The sequence below is a fragment of the Ochotona princeps genome, chromosome 8 (assembly GCF_030435755.1).
Source record: "Ochotona princeps isolate mOchPri1 chromosome 8, mOchPri1.hap1, whole genome shotgun sequence".
Classification (NCBI taxonomy): domain Eukaryota; kingdom Metazoa; phylum Chordata; class Mammalia; order Lagomorpha; family Ochotonidae; genus Ochotona; species Ochotona princeps.
In genome coordinates, this window is record NC_080839.1 from 76,742,515 (window position 1) to 76,763,753 (window position 21,239).

Genomic DNA, 21,239 nt, shown 5'->3' on the forward strand with positions numbered 1-21,239 from the left:
ATGGTCAGTATCCTTAAGTCCATCCGTTAAGCTGAAGACCTATGTCCCAGCTTCCCCAACAGTATAAGTTAGCCTAAGAGACATGCAACAGATGACCTGGACACACTTCCAAAGCTGCAGACATTCACCTTTCCCTGGCTTCTCTGCCCACATTCCATCACTGCTAGGCCTCACCTCTCCTAGATCCCCTGATAGTATACAAACCAGAACAACATTACTATATCCATTGTTCCATCTAAGCGGTACACAGGGACCATGATTGCTCCCACCAGCAGAGCCAGTAACGTGGACAGGGACAGGGTCTGGGGATGAAGCACCGACAGGAGACCAGTGATAGTAGAAGTCTGCAAAGTCTTGCTTTATTGCTCTCCTTCTATACTCGTGCCCCCACGTCCTAATTTAGCAGGATATTGGGTACAGATGAGTCCAGTTAGTCTCGGTGTTTTTAGCCGCAAGCCCAGGTCCTGTTCCTGCCCAGGCCAATGAGCACTAATCAACTCCTTAGCCCACTGTCAATGGTTGCTGGCTATCACTGGCTGCACCCACAACATCAACAACAAATTACAGCACCATGAAAAAACGTGCCACTGAGTATCCAACACGTGAGTGACAAAAAGGAAACACAAAAGTTTCTTGGGAAAAATGATGGCACCGTGTAATCAATGAGCCAATGGTGAATTCGACAAGAGAAAAGGAATTATTTGGAATTGCAAAACTGAAATAAAAAAGATCAAAACACATGGGGTATAGCCAAAAGAGTAAACAAACAAAAAAAACAGTATGGATCAGATTATTGAAGTTACACTTTCTGTGTTGGTTTCCTTATATAAGAGAGAACATATGTATTTGTTCTTTTGTGATTGGCTCATTTCACTGAGCATAATGGTCTCTTCAAAAAATAGATTTGTGAATCTGAGAATTGATTTCCCAAGTTGCTTTCATTTTCTTGTTCATGAGAAAAGAAACAATAAAGTAACTTTAACTATTTTAACACTGCCATGGCCATTACATATTCTGGAATGGTCCACGGCACAGTTACATTTGTTTGTTTTCTTGACACCAGTAGTCCATCTTGGACTCTGGTTGTTGTTTTTTGCCAGTTACAGAATTGCAAGTTAAGTACTTACTCAATTTAAAATGACCGGTTTTTAGTGATGCCAAAGGCAGATTTAGTGTCCTTAGCTGATCTGTGTTCTATATTGTCTTTAGTTCTGGAAGCTGGGATACACTTTACCCTTCTGTCTAGGGCAGTTGTTTATCACATTTTGACACATGTAATTTTGTAATACATTTTCTCCAAATCTTGGTAAATTTAGCTGTATCACCCACAGATTTTTAAGATTTCTTTGTTGTGCACTAAAGTTGAATTGGAACCCATGTGTCAAGGCCTGTGTGGCATTTCAGGGTTATGTGGTGTGTTCCTTAGACAGGAGGTGGCCCCTTGAGGTGCCTTGTGAAGTGCAGGCGCCAGGTACAGGGGGCATCCCCAGCCCTTCCGTCGGGGGTTGCAGCAAGGCTGGCTGGATGGAGGGGGCATTCCCTAATTGAGCACCTGTGTGCAGAGAGAGGGGGAGCGGCAGAGGGCAGAGGCCAGAGGGCAGAGGCCAGAGGGCAGAGGCCAAGGCTTGCTTCCCGCCTCAGTTTTAGTGCTGGTGGAGTAGACGTTCTGCCTAGAAAGCTGAGCTAACTAACTTTGTTGTTTTGTTTTCAGATTGTCTTCTTACACAATGATAGATACATTGAGTTCCACTCACAGTCAGGTTTTTACTACAAAACCAGAATACCCAAGTTCGGGAGGGATTTCTCCTACCACTACCCGTCATGCGACCTGTACTTTGTGGGCGCGAGGTATGTCTTCTCCTGCCAGCCAACCTGCTTCTTCTCTGGAATTTCTTATATATTTCTTTCTATTTAAATGCTTGCTTACTTTAATAATAATAATAATAATAATAATAATAATAATTAATGTGGTTATTGCAAAAGCCAGAAATTTTAGAAAATAAGGGATAAGCAAAAGAAAAACCTTTTTTACATATTCATGCATTTTATTTACTTATGAACATTTATTTATGTTTGTATTTGAAAGATACAGTAAGAAAGAAAGAGAATAAAGTTTCATTCACTGGTTCACTCCCCAAAAGGCTGCACCAGCTGGGGCCGGGCGTCAGGATCCCCTGTGTGGGACGCAGGCTCACCTGCCTGGCCATGTTCTGCTGCCTCCCCATTGCAGGAGAGGTTGTGGTGGGGCACTGCAGAGTGAATGCGCACGTCTCGGGCAGTGGCTTAACCCACTGCTCTACAATGCCCAGCTCTCCTGTAGTTCTGACACCTGTTGTTAATAAAAGATTTTCTAACATCAGAAGTAACTGTGATAGTTACTGTCCCAGTGGTTAAACCAGGAGCTACTCATCAGAACTGTGGAAGTCCGGTTAGTATGGTGCAGTTGCTAATGTGTGTCCATGGTGTCGATATGTTTTTAGTAAAAAGGAGGCAGAGAGAGAAAATGGAGACCAGCAGGCAGATGAGACAGCTGCTGTGTGCTGTGTCACTCCCTAAATGCTGGTGGCAGCCAAGACTGGGCTAGGCCAAAGATGGGATCCAGACACTCATCCCAGCTCCGTGGGCACTAGGGACCTGGGTCCCTGAGCCAACACCTGCTGCCTATCAGTGTCTGGTTAGTGGAAAGCTGACGTCAGAACCGAGCCAGACGTGAGTGCAGGCACTTCCCAGAGACACTGGTGTCCTAACCCCCAGCCAGAGGCTGCTCATGGTAGCTGAGATGCTGGGGTCCTAACCCCCAGGCCTTAGGCTGCTCTCAGTAACTGAGATGCTGGGGTCCTAACTCCCAGGCCAGAGGCTGCTCACAGTAGCTGAGGTGCTGGGCTCCTAACCCCCAGGCCAGAGGCTGCTCACAGCAGCTGAGATGCTGGGGTCCTAACCCCCAGGCCAGAGTCTGTTCACAGCAGCTGAGATGCTGGGGTCCTAACCCCCAGGCCAGAGTCTGTTCACAGCAGCTGAGGTGCTGGGCTCCTATCCCCCAGGCCAGAGTCTGCTCACAGTAGCTGAGATGCTGGGGTCCTAACCCCCAGGCCAGAGGCTGCTCACAGCAGCTGAGATGCTGGGGTCCTAACCCCCAGGCCAGAGTCTGCTCACAGTAGCTGAGATGCTGGGGTCCTATCCCCCAGGCCAGAGTCTGCTCACAGTAGCTGAGGTACTGGGCTCCTATCGCTCTCCCCCCCCCCAAGGCCAGAGGAGGCGGCTCTCACAATACTGTTTTGTTTTGTTTTGCTTTTCTTTTTGTTCCAGATGTCTGTTTACTTCCTATATCTTGTAGTTCCTAATCTTTGTTCAGTATCAAGATGAATTTCTGTCCAGATGTTAGTGATTTAGGTCATATACAACTATGAACCGTAGTTTAGAAAAATCGGGGGTGGTTGGCTTTAAAAAGGTTTAAGATGTGATGCCTGCCGGGACATCAAGATGGCGGAATAAGGTAAGGACACGTTTAAATGGACAGAAAAACATTTAATCAGGATGAAGCAGAGAGGACATATTCCAGGAAATAGGAAAGGACAGAACAACAGCAGAGGGGTACCTGGAAACTGACAGACACAGGAAAGCAGCAAAAACAACGGTGTGGTGTTGCAGTGGCTGATACTCCAGCAGCATTCAGCTAATGGCGATCTGAACTCCACCAGCAGCCAGAACTCCACCAGCAACCAGGTGGGAAGGGACTTTCACTGGGAGCTTGGGAGGTGAACCCAGACAAAGAACTATCCATCCTGCTGGTCCGTTTGATTTGACCAGGAGCAGAGACAGAGCAGCAGATCCCAGATGGGCAGTGTGAGAACAGGGTGGATTTCACAGCCCGGTAAGCCCCCTAGAGCTGAATTTGGCGCCATTTTGCATAAGAAGGCAAAGGCAAGGGCTTTAGGACTGAGCATATGCTGAGCTGGGAGTGAGCTCATTTCTGACTCAGTGAACTGCAGCAACGTGTCATTCTACAGGTTCTACCCAAGACAGGTCTGGGTAGCCCTAAGACCTGATGGCCAGCAGATCAAGAACTCTAGTAGTGGTACGTCAGGCACCATTTTGTACACTGTGGCAGTAGCTTTAGGACTGCAGGGGACAACAGTGAACTGCGCATGTGCTGAGCTCGCGAGAACTCACTGAGGTGCGTGGATTGCACTGGTCCCACAGGAAAATAATACCGACTGTGGCATCGTATGGTCAAAATAGGTCCGTGTGGCACCAGACCTAACGTCCAACAGGTTCCGACAAGATCAACGCCACCAACAACCTAACTATATAGGACGCCTGGTGTCTCCCTAATCCTGGTACCTGCTCCAACCAAAAGTGGGAGAAAGGTTGCAGAGACATGGTGCAGCCTCAGCACAGTATCACAGGAGGTAGAGAGTGGTGAGCCAGGAGCTGTGGCTGTGGAGACCACGGTGGAAATCTAATGTAAGAACCCAGACCTGGAACTTGCTGGAGGTTGTGGCACAAGTGGCAGCAAGCAAAGAGTTGTGTACCAACCGCAATAAGTAAAATCGCATTGTAGACCTGTGGGTGACACAGCTTAGAAACCTGCCCCAAGGAGAAGACTCTGCTAACCAGAAGTTCAATGACCAAGAGCAAAAGAAGAGACAAAGACACAATGAATATTACTGAAAACTCCCCTGCAAAGGAGCAAAACCCTATGCCAACTCCAGAGTTAACTGAGGAAGACATCGAGAAAATGGGGGACACAGAATTCATAAAACTCATTTTAAAGCTTCTCATCAACAATGAGAAGCACATACAAGAGTTCAAAGAATTTAAGGAAGCAATAAAACAAATCAAGGCTGATATATCAGAAATTAAGAACACAGTAGAACAAATTAAAAGTATAGTGGAGAGTCTCCAAAATAGAATGAAGCAAACAGAAGAAAGAATCTCAGAATTGGAAGATATTTCCTGTCATCAGGGGGAAGCAAACAAAAAGCTGGAAGCAGAGCTGGATCAGGCCAAAAAAAAGTAGTCAAGAATTGAAAGACACTATTAAGAGGCCAAATATAAGAGTTATGGGAGTCCCAGAAGGTGCAGAAAGAGAAGCTGAGTTTGCAAATGTATTTAATGAAATAATAAAGGAAAATTTCTCTATCTAGAGAAAGAATTGGGAAACAAGATCCAGGAGGGGCACAGAACTCCCAACAGGCTTGATCAAAAGCGATCTTCACCAAGACACATGATCACCAAGCTCTCTTCAATGAACATAAGCAAAAGATCCTTAAATGTGCATGTGAAAAAAATCAATTGACATATAAAGGAATGCCAATTAAACTCACAGGAGGTCTGTCACAGGAAACTCTACAGGCAAGAAGAGAATGGAGTGACATATTCCAGATTCTAAAAGCAAAAAACTGTCGGGCTAGGATAACATATCCAGCAAAGCTTTCTTTTGTCTTTGAAAATGAAATAAAATTCTTCCACAGTCAAGAAAAGTTAAAAGAATTTGCCTCTTCCAAACCTGCCCTACAAATGATACTTCAAGATGTTCTCTTGACAGAGAAGAGGAATAGCACCCACTAAAACCAAAGGCAAATGGGAACAGGATCCCAGTAAAATGACAACAGAAGACTAAACCAATGAACAACCCATTGCTAAAATGACAGGACCAAAGTACCATCCGTATATATTAACCCTGAATGTAAATGGCTTATGCTCAAACGTCATAGATTAGTAGATTGGATTAAAAAACAAAACCCATCTATTTATTGTCTAGAAGAGACACACTTCACCAACAAAAAGCAGTGGCAACTATATCGCATGGGTTTTGCTGTTTTCTGTTAGTTTCATCTCTTCAAAACTCTTTCTTCTGATTAAATCATTCAATGACTCCTAGATCATACAGTAGCATCATTTTCTTCAAGAAGGTTCTTGATTTTCATTTCTTCAGCTACACGTTAGTCATTTAGTAGCATGTTATTTAACTTCGTGGTGTTGTTAATTTCTTTTTTCTCCCTGAGGTTGATTTTGTTTTGCATTTTTTCATTTAAGGGGATGTATAGTAGCTGTGTAATGGAGACTGTCATATCTAGTAACATGTCATTTAACTTCATGGCATTGTAAATTTCTATTTTTCTTTCTATTGTTGATTTTGTGTTATGACTTTTCATTTGAGGGGATGTACAGTAGCTGTGAAATGGAAACTAACATCCAGATGTGAGGATACAATGTAGTATGCATTTCTACTTCCAGACAAAGATGGACTTACAATGAAACTGTTTGCTATATCTTGACAGTAGGATGCTGGACTCTCTGCCATTGTCCATGCCCGCAATGATCGACATATGACTGTGTATGAAGAGCTATATTTTAGTAATTATATAGAGGAACTAGGTGAGGGGGAGGAAATTGGGGAGGGGATAAGGGAAATGCCAGAAGCCTATGAAATTGTATCTTAAGATGATAATAGTAATAATGGGCCCGGCAGCGTGGCCTAGCAGCTAAAGTCCTCGCCTTGAACGCCCCGGGATCTCATATGAGCGCCGGTTCTAATCCCGGCAGCTCCACTTCCCATCCAGCTCCCTGCTTGTTGCCTGGGAAAGCAGTAGAGGACGGCCCGAAGCCTTGGGACCCTGCACCCATGTGGGAAACCCAGAAGAGGTCCCTGGTTCCCGGCTTTGGATTGGCACAGCACCGGCCATTGCGGTCACTTGGGGAGTGAAACATCGTCCGGAAGATCTTCCTCTCTGTCTCTCCTCCTCTCTGTATATCTGACTTTGTAATAAAATAAATAAATCTTAAAAAAAAACCCAAGATGATAATAATAATAATAAAATGTGAAAAAAAAATGATGTGATGCCTGCCTTGGCTGCTTGAAATGTTGGCTTCTGTTAGTGGTACGTAGGTAAGCTGCTGGGGTGCTCCGACTGGGCAGGTCAGTTTCATAGCTGGCTTAGCATGCTTAAATGCTACCCTTTCCATGGTTATAAAACTACGCGTTCACGGTGGAAAATGGGGAAGATACGGCAGCGAGTAAGAAGTTGCAGGCATTGTGGTGCCAGGCGAAGCTTGGGCCACTTGCTTCTCAGCTCAGTCCCTGGATTTGGATTCCACGTCCGCTTCGCATTCAGCTTTCCTGGTGTTTTACTGGATCTCCTAAGCCTGGTACACGCGTCTAGGTGCGCATTATACTTTGGGATTTTGCATTCTGTGTGTTATCTGTAAATATTCTGCTTAGTTGATTCATAATGTTTCCTTGGCAGATGAGTGATTTAAATCAATTTTATATGTAAACAAATTCAGAAATAAGACATTTTTAGGCTTTGGATACATTTTTTTCTGTTGGCTTATAGATAAATAATGGCTTATGAATTGTGTACATACTTATGTTTATAAAATGTGTGTATTTACTTGAATATATGGATTAGAAATTTATTCTAAATTACTGAGTTTTAAAATTTCCTTTATCGCTTTGCAGCTCTGAAGTTTATAGATTGAATTTAGAGCAAGGCCGGTACTTGAATCCACTGCAAACAGACGCTGCGTGAGTATGCTGCTTGCTGTTCTTATTTTGACCAGGAGATGGAGCCAGATGCTCACACTGCTACAGCGAGCAGCTTCGCCCAGAAGTGGAGCTTTGGCCTAGCTTGTTCAGGCAGATAGCAAATACGTGTATTTTTTTTTTAATGTGTTTTTTTTTTTCCCAAAAAGCTTACTGAAAGTCCTGGTGATCTTAAAATTATATAAAACTTACTTAGTAACTTAGTTATTATTATTACTTGCAGTGTGCTTTCAAGTTTCTGTCATAATTTTTTTGTGTTATTTTCCCCCCGGAGAAATTTTGAATGAAGTTATATCTTAATTTTTTTTTTTTTTTTTTGGCTAGCAGACATTTCAATGTTTTTGTTTCTCTCTTATCATATGTTATAGTCTATGTTCCCCTCAGAGGGGAATGCTTAAGCAGTGCGTCTGTCTTTATTATCCAGCATAATGAATAAGAGCAGTGACTTCAATAGTAGAAATGTATGTTATGGGCCAGGTATTATGCAGCCACTTTAGAGAATTATTTGACACAAAGCGATGTGTGTGTGTAGACCGAGGGGTCTGTTGCTGCTTGTGATGCCTGGTGCTGGCCAGGCTGAAGGCTGGAGCTGGGAACCCAGGTGGGGTCTCCCCTGGGCATGGCAGGAAGCCACCTGCCTGAGCTGTGCCCAGCTGCCTGCCAGGGCCCGCGGTAGCGGAAGCTGAGTGAGGAGCCAGAGGCGGGTATTGAACCCAGACCCTCGCAGGTGGATTGTACAGGTCCCAACCTCTCTGTTCACCGCTAGGGCGAGTGATCCCTGAGGAGCTTTCCAGGTTCCAGGAAGCTTGGGATAAAAACCAAGCAAACTCTTGACGTCTTTCTGTTTGACTTAAAATGTTTTTATTTTCTTTCGAAAGATTGTAGAGATTTCCTGATGGCATTGGTGCATCCAACAGCTGTCTGCCCACTGACTCGTAGCTTCCTGTCGCAATCCCTGCGTCTTCTGTCCTTGGGTGCTTCGGAGCTGCTGTGGCATGAGGCAGTGGATCAGAGCCGGGGCCAGCCGAGTTCTGGTCCTCCCCTTGAGCTGCCGGAGCACCTCTGGGGGTGGCCTCTCCTTACCTGCCACCCCACAGCACCCCAGCACCCCACGACAGAGCCTGCGGTCGGTGCCTTAACCCTTTCATGCCAAAGAATGAGAATCTGTGTTCTCTTTCCTCAGTTTGGGTGGACTGTGCAGGAGGGTTTTGAATGCCGCTTCCCCCTGAAGCGGATGCCAGCTAGTGTGTTCTCCCCCTTTGCTTTGCTGTTTCAGGGAGAATAACGTTTGCGACATAAACACTGTGCATGGCCTGTTTGCCACAGGAACCATTGAGGTGAGCATGTGCTGGCGTGCTGTTTCCTGGGACTTGTGTTACGTTTGCGCCTGAGTGGTGTGAGGCATGGGGTGCCTGGGAGCAGGCCAGCCATGCGGTGTGCATTTCCAGTGTGTAGGGGTCATTGATCTTTCCGCACACCCTTGCCTGGGCAGGCTTCCACACGGGGCTCAGAGACTGCATCTGAAGGGCTGGGGGCTGAGCGTGGCCTGCCCTCCCTGCTGCACTCGGCCGCCTAGCCTCCTCTGGAGACAGTGTCTCTGGGCTCCCAGCTCCTTCCCCACATGGCAGGTACTTGGTTCTGAATGTGGGGTGCTGCTGCGGGCCAACCTCTCGCTGGGGAGACTGAGCTGACAGAGCTCCGGGTCCTTTTCGCAGCCACGTGGCTGAGAACCACGTGCAGTGACCCCGGGATCCGGGCGGCCTGTGGCGTGGCTCTGCTGGGCACTACCTGAACAAGCACATTGCCCACCGTGTGCGATGCTTCTGGATTAGTGTCCTTGCTGGAGAGGAATTTTTCTGTTTACATTTTTTATTTATAACAATGATAAATACAGTAAAAAAGAGAAATGCAAGCGTTTCGGAAGCAAGTGGTTCGAAGGTGTGCCCTGCAGCCTCTGGCCACCCGGTCCGTGTGCCTGGGATGTTTCTGAGGTGTAGCCCCTCAGGTGTTTCCCCCGTATGTGCTAGTACGCATGTGTGTACAAGAGTTGGTTTTGAAGTTTTTACGAATGAAATCGCAGGTGTGCACGCTTGCAGTGACGTCACGTTCTGGGAGGTGTGTCCCTGGCAGCTTCACAGTGTGGGAGCATCCTGGCGCAGTCAAGCCGACTCAGTTGTGACGTCACGGGCGCGAGCCCGGGCCTCAGCAGGGCTTGTGCTCTGTAGTTCACAGCTGTGCAGTATGCCATGGTGTTCCACCTGCAGGTGTTGCTATTGATAGCCACTCACACTGTAAAATTAATGTTTTAAAACTGATGGGTAGGATTCCACTGTGTGAGTGTACTGGGAGTTACTAAACCAGGCCCATAGGGAGGAAGTGGAATTTTTTATTAAGTCAGATGACTTGCATGTTAGGAGATGAGGATTTGAAATGGGGCCTATGAGGTTGAACTTAGAGAAATATGTAAAGCCTTGAGTGTGTTAGAATGTTATGCTTAAGTCATGTTTCTTAAGACTGCTAAGGGCAATATGTTTTTGAAAGATTTATTTACTTATTTAAAAGAAGTCAGAGAGAGGAGAGAGAAATCTTCTACCCCCGCGTCACTCCCAGATGCCACAACAGCCAGAGCCGGGCCAGGCCAGAGCCAGGAGCCAGGAGCTTCATCCAGGTCTCCCACACGGGTGCAAGGGCCCCACTGGATTATCATGTGCTGTTTTCCAAGGTGCATTAGCAGGGAGCTAGCTCCGATTCAGAGCAGCTGCAAGTTTACCTGCCAGCTGTGTGGGATGCTTAGCGTGCTAGGCCACAACACCAGCCCTAAGAGAATGTCTTCACCTATACAATCATGACATCATGATTAAGAAATAAATAAATTTATTTATTTGTTTATTTTTACTGGGAAGTCAGATACATAAAGAGGAGGGGAGAGAGATCTTCACTCCCCAAGTGGCTGCAATGGCCAGAGCTGAGCCGATCCGAAGCCAGGAACAATGAACTTCCTTTAGGTCTCCCAAGTGGGTGCAGGGTCCCAAGGCTTTGGGGCATCATAACTGCTTTCCCAGGTCACAAGCAGGGAGCTGGATGGGAAGTGGAGCAGCCGGGATCAGAACCGGCGCCCATATGGGATCCCGGTGCGTTCAAGGCGAGGACTTAAGCCGCTAGGCCACACTGCCGGGCCCCATGCATTGCATTTTAAGTCTTTATTCCCAAGTGAATTTTTTTGTTTTTATTTTGTAAAAGAAAATTAGCTCATAGTAAAATAAAACTTATTTATTATTCTTATTTGGGAGATGTAGAGACAGAGATAAGTATAGACAACTATTGCATCCATTGGTTCTCTCCCTACATGCGTGCATAGGTCAGGACGGGGTCAGGCTGACGCCAGGAGTCCAGAACTTGGTGGGTCCTGTGGGTGAGTCGCAGGGCCGCAAGTGGCGCCACCATCTGCTGCCCGCCAGGATTGCACTAGCTGGGACTGTACCAGGTGCTCCCTTGGGGGAAGTGGCCAGCCCAAGTGCAGCCTACATTGCCGCACAAAACACCTGCCACAGTAAAGTGTTTAAACAGGAATAAGGTAACAAGTTCAGTTTTATTCTGCGTGAAAGAATCCCTGCTGGTCAGGCGGCCCTTTGCCTGGAGAGGCTTGCCAGCTGCGGCTTTCATTCACCCTTGGTCTCTGTTTAGGGCCGAGTGGAGTGCTGGGACCCCAGGACGCGAAGGAGAGTGGGTGTGTTGGACTGCGCGCTCAGCAGCGTCACGGCGGACTCCGAGTGAGTAGACCCTAACCCGGGGAGGCTGTCCGGCACCCCGAGCCAGTGGCTCAGAACTGAGTTCAAACACGTCAGTGCAGTGAAGCCCTTGAGAGAGAGCTCTGCTGTCAGGTAGCACGAAGAGGGTGAGCCGGGGAGGGGGCTTTGCTGGTCCCTTGCGCAGTGCCTCACTTCCGCCGCCGGGGTCTCTGCAAGGGTGGGTGCTCCTGCCCTGTGCCACTAGGGACAGAATCGGGTGAAGAGATGCGCTGTGAATCCGAAGGCGGAAGGGACTGTGTTTCATGCTTCTCATTGCTGTTTGCCTTGGGGGTGCAAACCTCAAAAACTAAGTGGGGACACCACAAAAAACGTTGAAGTCCCCATTCCTCCGCTGTTCCCCAGGGTGCCTGGTGTTTCCCAGTGGTCCCTAGCCTTGGGCATGTTCCTTGGCCTTGTCAACACAGGAGGGAGGAACAGGCAGATTGCTTCGGACCCTGCGCTTGAGGCTGACTGCTGCCGTCAGCCCGGGAACGCTTCCCGGCTCGGGGTTCTCAAAGTGCTGTCTTTACCTGCTGGTCCTCTTTCAGCCTTGCGGGAGGGCGTTCAGGGCTGCTCAGGTGCTGTGCGGGAGGGCGTTCGGGGCAGTGCGGGCCCTGTGCGGGAGGGCGCTCATGGCTGCCGGGTCCTGGGCGGGAGGGCGCTCATGGCTGCCGGGTTCTGTGCGGGAGGGCGCTCATGGCTGCCGGGTCCTGGGCGGGAGGGCGCTCATGGCTGCCGGGTCCTGGGCGGGAGGGCGCTCATGGCTGCCGGGTCCTGGGCGGGAGGGCGCTCATGGCTGCCGGGTCCTGGGCAGGAGGGCATCCGGGGCAGCGCGGGCCCTGTGCGGGAGGGCGTTCAGGGCTGCCGGGTTCTGTGCGGGAGGGAGTTCAGGGCCGCGTGGGTGCTGTGCAGGAGGGTGTTAGGGGGTGCTGGGAGCCCTCTTAAGTGCTGTAGTATGTTGTGTATTTTGCATTTGGAACAAAGGAGGATTCATTTCCTTTTTTTTAATTTTTAAAAAAGATTTATTTGTTTTTATTGGAAATGTAGATTTACAGAGAGAAAGATCTTCTGTCTGCTGGTTCATTCCCCAGGTGGTCACAGCAGCCAGACAAAACTGAGCTGATCCGAAGCCAGGAGCTTCATTGGGATACAACCAGTGCCAGTATAGGATCCTGACGCATGCAAGGCGAGGACTTCAGCCGCTTGGCCACCATGCTGGGACCCTGGTTCCTTTCCTTTCCTTTTTTAAATCAGTTCTTGCTCCACTTCCCATCCAGCTCCCTGCCTGTGGCCTGGGAGAACAGTGGAGGATGGCCCAAAGCCTTGGGACCCTGCACTCGCATGGGAGACCTGGAAGACGCTCCTGGCTCCTGGCTTTGGATCGGTGCAGCTCCAGCCATTGTGGCTGCTTAAGGAGTGAAACAGAAGATGTTTCTCTGTAAATCTGGCTTTCCAATAAAATAAATAAATAAATAAATAAATAAACCTTTTAAAGAAATCAGTTTATATAAAACAGTCTTACCCAGAAAAGAAATTAAGAGTGCTGAACATGAAAGAGACCTTTGTCTGATTGCATCGTCCCTTGTGGTAAGCAGAGGAGAGTATTTTTCATCTGTGTTTTATGACATTGAAGGTGAACCCAGGGACGCTCTCCTGGCTAGGCTTGGGTTTCACTGAAGTAATACTAGCAAGCAGCTTCGTTACTCCTGGTTTGAAGTATAGTACATTAAACAATTTTAAATTGGACAACTTGGGCCCGGCGGCGTGGCCTAGCGGCTAAAAGTCCTCGCCTTGAAAGCCCCGGGATCCCATATGGGCGCCGGTTCTAATCCTGGCAGCTCCACTTCCCATCCAGCTCCCTGCTTGTGGCCTGGGAAAGCAGTCGAGGACGGCCCAATGCATTGGGACACTGCACCCGCGTGGGAGACCCGGAAGAGGTTCCTGGTTCCCGGCATCGGATTGGCGCGCACCGGCCGTTGCGGCTCACTTGGGGAGTGAAACATCGGATGGAAGATCTTCCTCTCTGTCTCTCCTCCTCTCTGTATATCCGGCTTTCCAATAATAATAAAATCTAAAAAAAAAAAAAAAAAAAAAAAATTGGACAACTTGCTTATTCTGTGCTTGGTAACAGAATAAGCCAGTGGAAAATGTAGACCGTGTATTGGTATGAAAATGCAGACAGTGTATTGGTGTGAAAAAAAAAATGAATCAGAAGCTTGTGTAGTTTTGGGAGGCAGAGGAGTCAGGTATAAGCTAGAGATCCATTTCCTAGAAAACAGAGCTTACTTTTCCTTTGTTCTTTTTTTTTTTTTTAAAAAGATTTATTTTATTTTTATTACAAAGTCAGATATACTGAGAGGAGGAGAGACAGAGAGGAAGTGGAGCTGCCGGGATTAGAACCAGCGGCCATATGGGATCAAGGCGAGGACCTTAGCCACTAGGCCATGCTGCTGAGCCCTTCCTTTGTTCTTAACCAGTAACTTGTCCTGGAATTTTAAAAAAGAGCATTACTTTGTAGAAGTGTATGGAAGCTAGGCCAGCAGATATGATTCGCAATATGTCGTAGGCTCTTTTTATTTTACATGTAGTGGTTATAATGAAGTAACATTGTAGGAAACTTAAGGAAAGAAGGCAAGAAAATAATCTTATCTTTGGGGCCCGGGGCAGTAGCCCAGCAGCTAAAGTCCTTGCCTTGCACTTGCTGGGATCCCATATGGACGCTGGTTCTAACTCCAGCAGCCCTGCTTCCCATCCAGCTCCCTGCTTGTGGCCTGGGAAAGCAGTTAGGATGCCCCAAAGTCTTGGGACCGTGCACCTGCATGGGAGACCCAGGAGAGGCTCCTGGCTCCTGGCTTTGGATTGGCGCAGCTTTGGCTGCTGTAGCACGTGGGGCATGAACCATCGAATGGAAAATCTTCCTCTGTCTCTCCTCTCTGTATATCTGATTTTCCAATATCTTTAAAAAAAAGGGCAGCATAAATGGGGTGCACATGCCTAGCACAATACATAACACCTGAGAGTTAAAACAAATTCTTAACTTTGGTATTTAGAAACAGGGTGGTATTTATTCCATTTCCTGTTATACTAGAACATTGATTTTTAAGCATTTTGGGTGGTCTCCTTTGTCCTTGAAGGCAGACCACTTTCCAGCGCTTGTATATTTTTGGTACCTGAAAAGATAATTTTATTATTTAGAAAGATGATCTATACAGAATATAAAAATGATAGCATATTTGAAAAATACTAAAAAGGAACGTGAGAAAAAAAGCAGCCTGACTTCCCAGTGCGAGGGAGCAGTGATTGAAATAATCACCCCACGACGGGCACGCAGGACGTTCACGGTGTGCAGTCGTGTGTTGCCTTCATTCCGTTAGGGAGAATATCTAGACCTCGACCATCCGTGTTTTTAGATATTGGAGACAGGCTAACTCGCCTTGCAGGAAGTCATGTACCCACCTGATTACAGCAAGCCTCACTCCCTCAGGCCCCTCAGGCCCCTCAGCCTGTGGCAGGTGTCCCAATGCTGTCACTAATGGGAACATGTTAGGGAGAGTCTGGGGGCGCTGATTAGATAAAATGGCTGACAGGGTGTGCCTTCCCTTTGCCAGGCCGTAAGTATTTCACCAGAGTACTCACTGCCTTCCCTTTGTGCTGGGCACAGTCACTGCTGATCGATGGCCTGAGTCCTGGAAGGATGCTCCACCCAGGCCACCAGGGGGACAGGCAGACCAGCGGTTGGCGGTGGAGTTGTAGTGCCATTAGGTAGGATAGCCGTGAGCCCCTGAGTGTGATTGGGGCAAAAAGGTGGGGCATATGCCAAGGTGTGCATGGTTTTTCTTGCTCAGTTAATTTCAGGTGATTTTACTGATTTAATTTTTAATACTAGGTTTGCTTTTGTCCTTTGAGTGTTCTAAGCTGCCACTTCATTGTTTAACCAAGCTCTGGAAGGTCGAACCAGGAGAGTGAGAGAAAGCAGCATTGGGATGGAGGAGGCCGGCGTGGTGCCAAGATGGTGGGCCTGTCGGCCTGAGAAACCCTGTTGAGTCAGCTGGAAGCCTTTCAGAACCAGTGGGGTGGCTGCTTAGGTGTTTTCAGCAATGTGCAGTCAGAAAGATGTCGTGGGAAAAGCTCTCATAACCACAGGACTGAAGAAAATAACATCATTCTTATTAGGAAACAAAGTTTTAGTAGAGAAAGTTTATCACTATATTGAAAAATTATTTGTCTAAAAGGTTTGTTTATATATCTGAAAGGCAGAGTTACAGAGAGTGGAGACAAAAAGTGAAATCTATCCACAAAGGCTCTAGCCATGAGCCTGGCTTGCCAGTTTTGCCACAAAATTGGCCAGGTTCAAGTGCAAGACCATCTTCTGCTGCCTTTCCGAGCACTTTAGCAGGGAGCTGATTGGAAATGGAGCAGCTGGGACTCAAGTTGGCGTAGGTGCTGGTTTCACCTGCTGTACCAGAACCCCAGCCCCTGAGAGTGAGTGATTCCAATCAGCTGTAAAAGTGGGACCTCAAGGGTCTGCATGTTTCATGTAGTTCCAGACTGAGGCTGTAGGTGGCAGTAGAGACTGAAGGAAGCTGACTGCCATTGCCTGGCCTGGGCAAGAAGCATGGACCACTGTGGAGAGCAGGACTGCTGTCCACCTGTGACCCAGCACCTGGATCTCTGCCCACAGTAGGGCATTGCTTGTGTGCCAAGCGCATGGTGGGTGGGTGAGAAGTGGTCAGACCATTCGTTCTGTCTTCTACAGATTCTAGTGGCCTCATTCGGTGATTGGTCTTTTTCCTTTAAAGAAAAAAAAGATTTCTTTGTTTATTTGAAAGGCAGTGAGAGTGAGTGAGATCTTTAATCTGCCAGCTGGTAGGTTCATTCCCCAAATGGCCGCAAAGGCCCAGCTGGGCCAGGCTGAAGCCAGGAGCCTTGGATGCCATCTTGCTCTCACTGGGGTGGCAGGGCCCCAACCACTTGGACTGCCTTCCACCGCTTTCCCAAACACATTAGCAGGGAGCTGGGTTAAGATCAGGGTAGGTGAGACTCGTGCTGTGATTGGGATGCCGGCATCACAGGTGGTGGTTTAGCGGCTTGTGCCACAGCACTGGTTCCTGGTGATTTATCTTGATTTACCGGGGCATGGCTAATTTTAAAATGATTGTTATAGCCATGTCCAATTAGAAAATTTCTGTTAGTTAAAAAAGTATGTCTCTGAAAATACCTTGTTCTGGCTTAATGACATTGCAAGCATTTAGGCTAAGATTGGGACTGTCTACACTTGGAGTGCTTGGCTGGGATCCTTGGCCCCAGCTCCTGGCTCTGCATTGCTGCTGCCGCAGGCCGGGTGCAGCAGTGAAGGCTCAGCCCCCCGATTCCTGTCATCCCCGGGAGACCGGCCTTGAATCCCTGGGCCCCCATTTTAGCCTTCGTTCCCCTTCAGAGGTTGGACATATTTGGGGGTGAATCAGTAGATCGGAGCTCACCATCTGCCTGCCTGCCTCAATTAAGAAGTTAAAAGAGTTAAATGAAAGGTGAAGAGGGTTGCATTTGAATATGAAGAGTATATTTTGTGTTTTTTTGTTTGTTTTTTTTTTAAAGATTTTATTATTATTGGAAAGCCGGATATACAGAGAGGAGGAGAGATAGAGAAGAAGATCTTCCATCTGATGATTCACTCCCCAAGTGAGCCGCAACGGTCGGTACGCGCCAATCCGATGCCGGGACCAGGAACGTCTTCCGGGTCTAACACACGGGTGCAGGGCCCCAAAGCTTTGGGCCGTCCTCGACTGCTTTCCCAGGCCACAAGCAGGGAGCTGGATGGGGAGTGGAGCTGCCGGGATTAGAACCGGCGCCCATATGGGATCCCGGGGCGTTCAAGGCGAGGACTTAAGCTGCTAGGCCACGCCGCCGGGGCCCTGAAGAGTATATTTTGATGATGAAAGTTTGGGTGTAGTTACCGTTTAAACAGAAAGCTGGGAGGATGACTATGCATTATAGAGTGGAGGTGAGGATTGAGTGAACTTGGTGGGAGGTTGACCATATGTTCATGGAGTGTGAACATTTTTCCTTTCAGGGTAAGCACTTTGCCAACCATCTCTGCTTTGAAATTTCACGGGGCATTGAATATGGCCGTTGGAACATCCACGGGGCAGGTAACTGTTGAAGCTGGAAGCAAGTTTGTGTTCTGAGCACTCAGGATGAGGTGTTCCTGTTGGGGCAGAGAGGAGAGGAGGCCCCCATAGGCCGCATTCCTCCGGCTCCCCAGGAGCCCTGCCTTTGCTCAGTGGTGACCTGAGATGTGCTGGGGCTAGAGGGACAGTTCTGTTGGCCCCCAGGGCTTTGGTCCAGTGCCCCTTAGAGAATTTTCCTGATTGTGTGGAACACTGTTCTGTGGTTTGACTTTGGAGTTCTGCTGGAGATTCGCAGTGGGTTTGAGTATAGGTGGGAGGCTCTGAGAAGTCCTGCAGCCTTGGCTTTAGTGCAGGTGGGCTCGTGGTGGCACTATTAGTCACGTCCTGTGCTGTGAGCGGTCAGGGTCAGCAGTGTGTCTGAGCGCACTACAGTGCAGCCCTGTCCCTCCCTGCCCAGCCCTAACGCTGCCCCAGAGTGGTCTGAGATCTGTCTCTCGTCGCCAAGACCAAGCTTCTCACAGCCAGGTCAGAGTAGGCCACTCCTCCCGGCAGGACAGCGATGGCCGTCACCACGACTCTGCTGACAACGCCAGGCCTTCCCATTTGATTCAGTTGCCATGTCATTGTCTGCTATGGGACAGGCCCTCCGTGTGTATTTGCTGAATCAGCAAATGAAGTAAGTTCTGTAAGACTTGCTCTTTTCTTTTTTTTAAATAAAACTTCCTTCTTAGCATAGCTCAGTAGTTGTTAAACTTGTGTCCCCAAACATTATGCCCAGGATTGAATTCATAAAGCTATGTTCTCTAAGAGTCATTTAAGAGATTGTTATAGAAAATTGTTGGCTGTCTTTAGAATGTCAGTACCTTGAGTGAGGATTTTTATTCTTTCAGAAGAAGGTAATGAAACAGTCCTGCTTTTACATGGCTTGTTTTTTTGTTTTGTTTTGTTTTTAAGGTAAAAATGTTTGGTTTGCTGCTAACAGAGTATCTCTTCTTTGTTTGAGGTTCTGTTGTATGACCTTCGGTCTGACAAGCCGTTGCTCGTCAAGGACCACCAGTACGGACTGCCCATCAAGTCGGTGCACTTCCAGGAGTCAATGGATTTGATTTTGTCTGCCGACTCTCGGATTATCAAAATGTGGAACAAGAATACAGTACGTATTTTTGGTTAATTGCTTTCTTGATTACTCGTATGCTTCCTAATGCTTCTTCTCCTATTACCTTTTCTGAGTAATGTTGGGACCTTCAGGAAGAGGTATTCAGTGTCTAATTGGGACATAGTCACTTTAGGTTAAGTGGTCATTTTCTCCCTATGAAGAAATTCTGATTTGCTAAAACTGGCATGTATTGTAGATGTTTTCTGAGTGAAAATCATTGTTGAAGAGTCTGTTGCTTTTCCCTTCCTTCAACTCCAAGTGTCATTTTAAAATATGATAGTCCATATAGAATATAGCAATATATGCTGGTTTGAATTACCTTCTGCTTTTCATTTTATTTATCTACCTATATATTGTTAAGGATTTATTTAATATTTGTTTGAAAGGCTGAGTTACAGAAAAAGGTAGGTAGGCAGACACACACACACACACACACACACACACACAGATTTTTCCATCTACTTATTCATTCCCCAAATGGCAGCAATGGCTGGGGATGGCCCAGGCCGAAGTCAGGAGCCTGGAATTCCTTCTGAGACACATGGGCCATCTTTTGCTGGTTTCCCAGGTGTATTAGCAGGCAGGTGGGTAAGAAGTGGAGCTGCTGGGACTGACGCCCATATGGGATGCTAACACCGCAGGCAGCAGCTTAATGTATTGTACCCCAATGGCAGCCCCTGCTTTTCATTTTAAGCCTGGGTATGTCTTGGGTGTGTGAGAGAATAGCAAAAGGTTAATTTATTGGGGTATTCACTTTTGTGTGGTGTCCCTCAGTGCATAGTAAGTCTGTCTGCCTTTTCACCTGCCTTTTTTTAAAGTTGGCTCATTAAATGATTGGGAAAACACATCGAGAATAGCATTTTTTTTTTTAAAGATTTATTTATTTTATTACAAAGTCAGATATACAGAGAGGAGGAGAGACAGAAAAGAAGATCTTCCGTCCAATGATTCACTCCCCAAGTGAGCCGCAACAGGCCGGTGCGCGCCGATCCGAAGCCGGGAACCAGGAACCTCTTCCGGGTCTAACACACGGGTGCAGGGTCCCAAAGCTTTGGGCCATCCTCGACTGCTTTCCCAGGCCACAAGCAGGGAGCTGGATGGGAAGTGGAGCTGCCGGGATCAGAACCGGCGCCCACATGGGATCCCGGGGCGTTCAAGGCGAGGACTTAAGCCGCTAGGCCACGCCACAGGGCCCAATAACAATTGTTTTTAAGCATTCTTTACTGTCATTAGGAACAGCATCTTTTAAAAACCTATATATTTTTTACAGTTGATATGTAATTATTGTGAAAGGGGGGAGTTGAGCCTGGTGGTTAATACACTCCTGCCCTATTTTGGAATGCCTGGGATGGGTACCCACCTCCTGCTCTGAACGCCAGCTTGCTGCTGACATAGACCTTGAGAAGCATGTGGTAGCGTGATGCCTGCTTGGGCTCAGTCACGGCTGCTCTGAGCATTTGAGGGCATGAACTAGTTGGGCGAAAAATTTCGCATTTGAGATGAAGTTGGCGCACAGATCCTCCGGCCTCAGCGTCGGTCACCTGTAGCAGGAGTGTCTGGCCAGAATTTTTCTCTGCTGTGTTTCTGGCCATCCGAAACTATGTCTGTTTGTAACACACACTTTGAAAATGTGAAGTTCTGTTAAGGAGGGTGTGCATACTTCCTGCCAAAGACAGTGCCTGGGACCAGTTTGCTTCCAGATTGTTTACCTGCTGCAGTTTTCCAGCATATGGATTGGCTAGAAACTGTGACTGCTTCCATTTCATTTCTTTTTTTAAAATATTTATTTTATTTTTATTTGAAAGGCAGAGTTACAGAGAGAAGGAAAGATAAAGATAGAGCTCTTGCATCTGCTGGTTCACTTCCCAGATGGCTGCAGTGGCTGAGGCTGAGCTGAGCTGAACTGAAGCCAGGAGCCAGGAGCTTTCTCAGGGTCTACCACATGGACACAGGGTCCCAAGGACTTGGGGCACCTTTCACTGCTTTCCCAGGCCTTAAACAGGGAGGTGGGTTGAAGTGGAACAGGTGGGATTTGAACTGGCACCTGTGTCAATGCTGGCACTGCAGGTGGAGGCTTAGGTTACTATGCCACGGTGCCATCCCCTTTAACTTCTGTTCCATGCTGCTCTTCCTTCCTTTTCCTTTCCCTTGAGCAGAATAGGAGGCAGCTGTGTGTGTTTCACTCCTTGGTATCGAGGAGTGTGGAGTTGGCACCGGATCTATCCAGTTCTCTTCTTTGCCCTGGCAGCTCACCTTGTCCTAGTCTGGCTTCCAAGAACAAGTTACAAGCTTAAGAGCCTGCAGAAATTTTGCTGCTCTCATATGAAATCATTATGCTATCATCACTGCCATAAATTTGATGTTGGCATTTTTTTGTCTCCTATGACTAAACACTTCCTCTTGACTAACACCCAGGTTCCCTTGCTTTGCGTGACTTACTGGCCTTGTTTATCTTTCTCATTGCTTTCTCCACACCCACCTTCTTGTCTTCTTTTTTCTTCCTTTTTACTTTCCTTCTCATTTAATTTCTTCAACTACAACACATCTGCTCAGCCCTTGAAGTGGAGATGTGTGTCCTTGCCCGCCTGCCGTGTGGGTCTCCGAGTGTGGGCAGGAGT

At 47.5% G+C, this 21,239-nt stretch overlaps 1 protein-coding gene across 1 annotated transcript in view; it reads left to right on the forward strand.

Annotated features, from left to right (window-relative positions):
• Nucleotides 1-21,239, forward strand: part of NOL10 (nucleolar protein 10) — a 100,327-nt gene that overhangs the window by 14,178 nt on the left and 64,910 nt on the right. The window contains exons 6-11 of the mRNA XM_058668279.1: nt 1,712-1,848; nt 7,466-7,531; nt 8,826-8,886; nt 11,234-11,319; nt 17,408-17,486; nt 18,469-18,618. Of these exons, the coding sequence (XP_058524262.1) occupies nt 1,712-1,848; nt 7,466-7,531; nt 8,826-8,886; nt 11,234-11,319; nt 17,408-17,486; nt 18,469-18,618 (579 nt within the window). The remainder of the gene's footprint in view (nt 1-1,711; nt 1,849-7,465; nt 7,532-8,825; nt 8,887-11,233; nt 11,320-17,407; nt 17,487-18,468; nt 18,619-21,239) is intronic.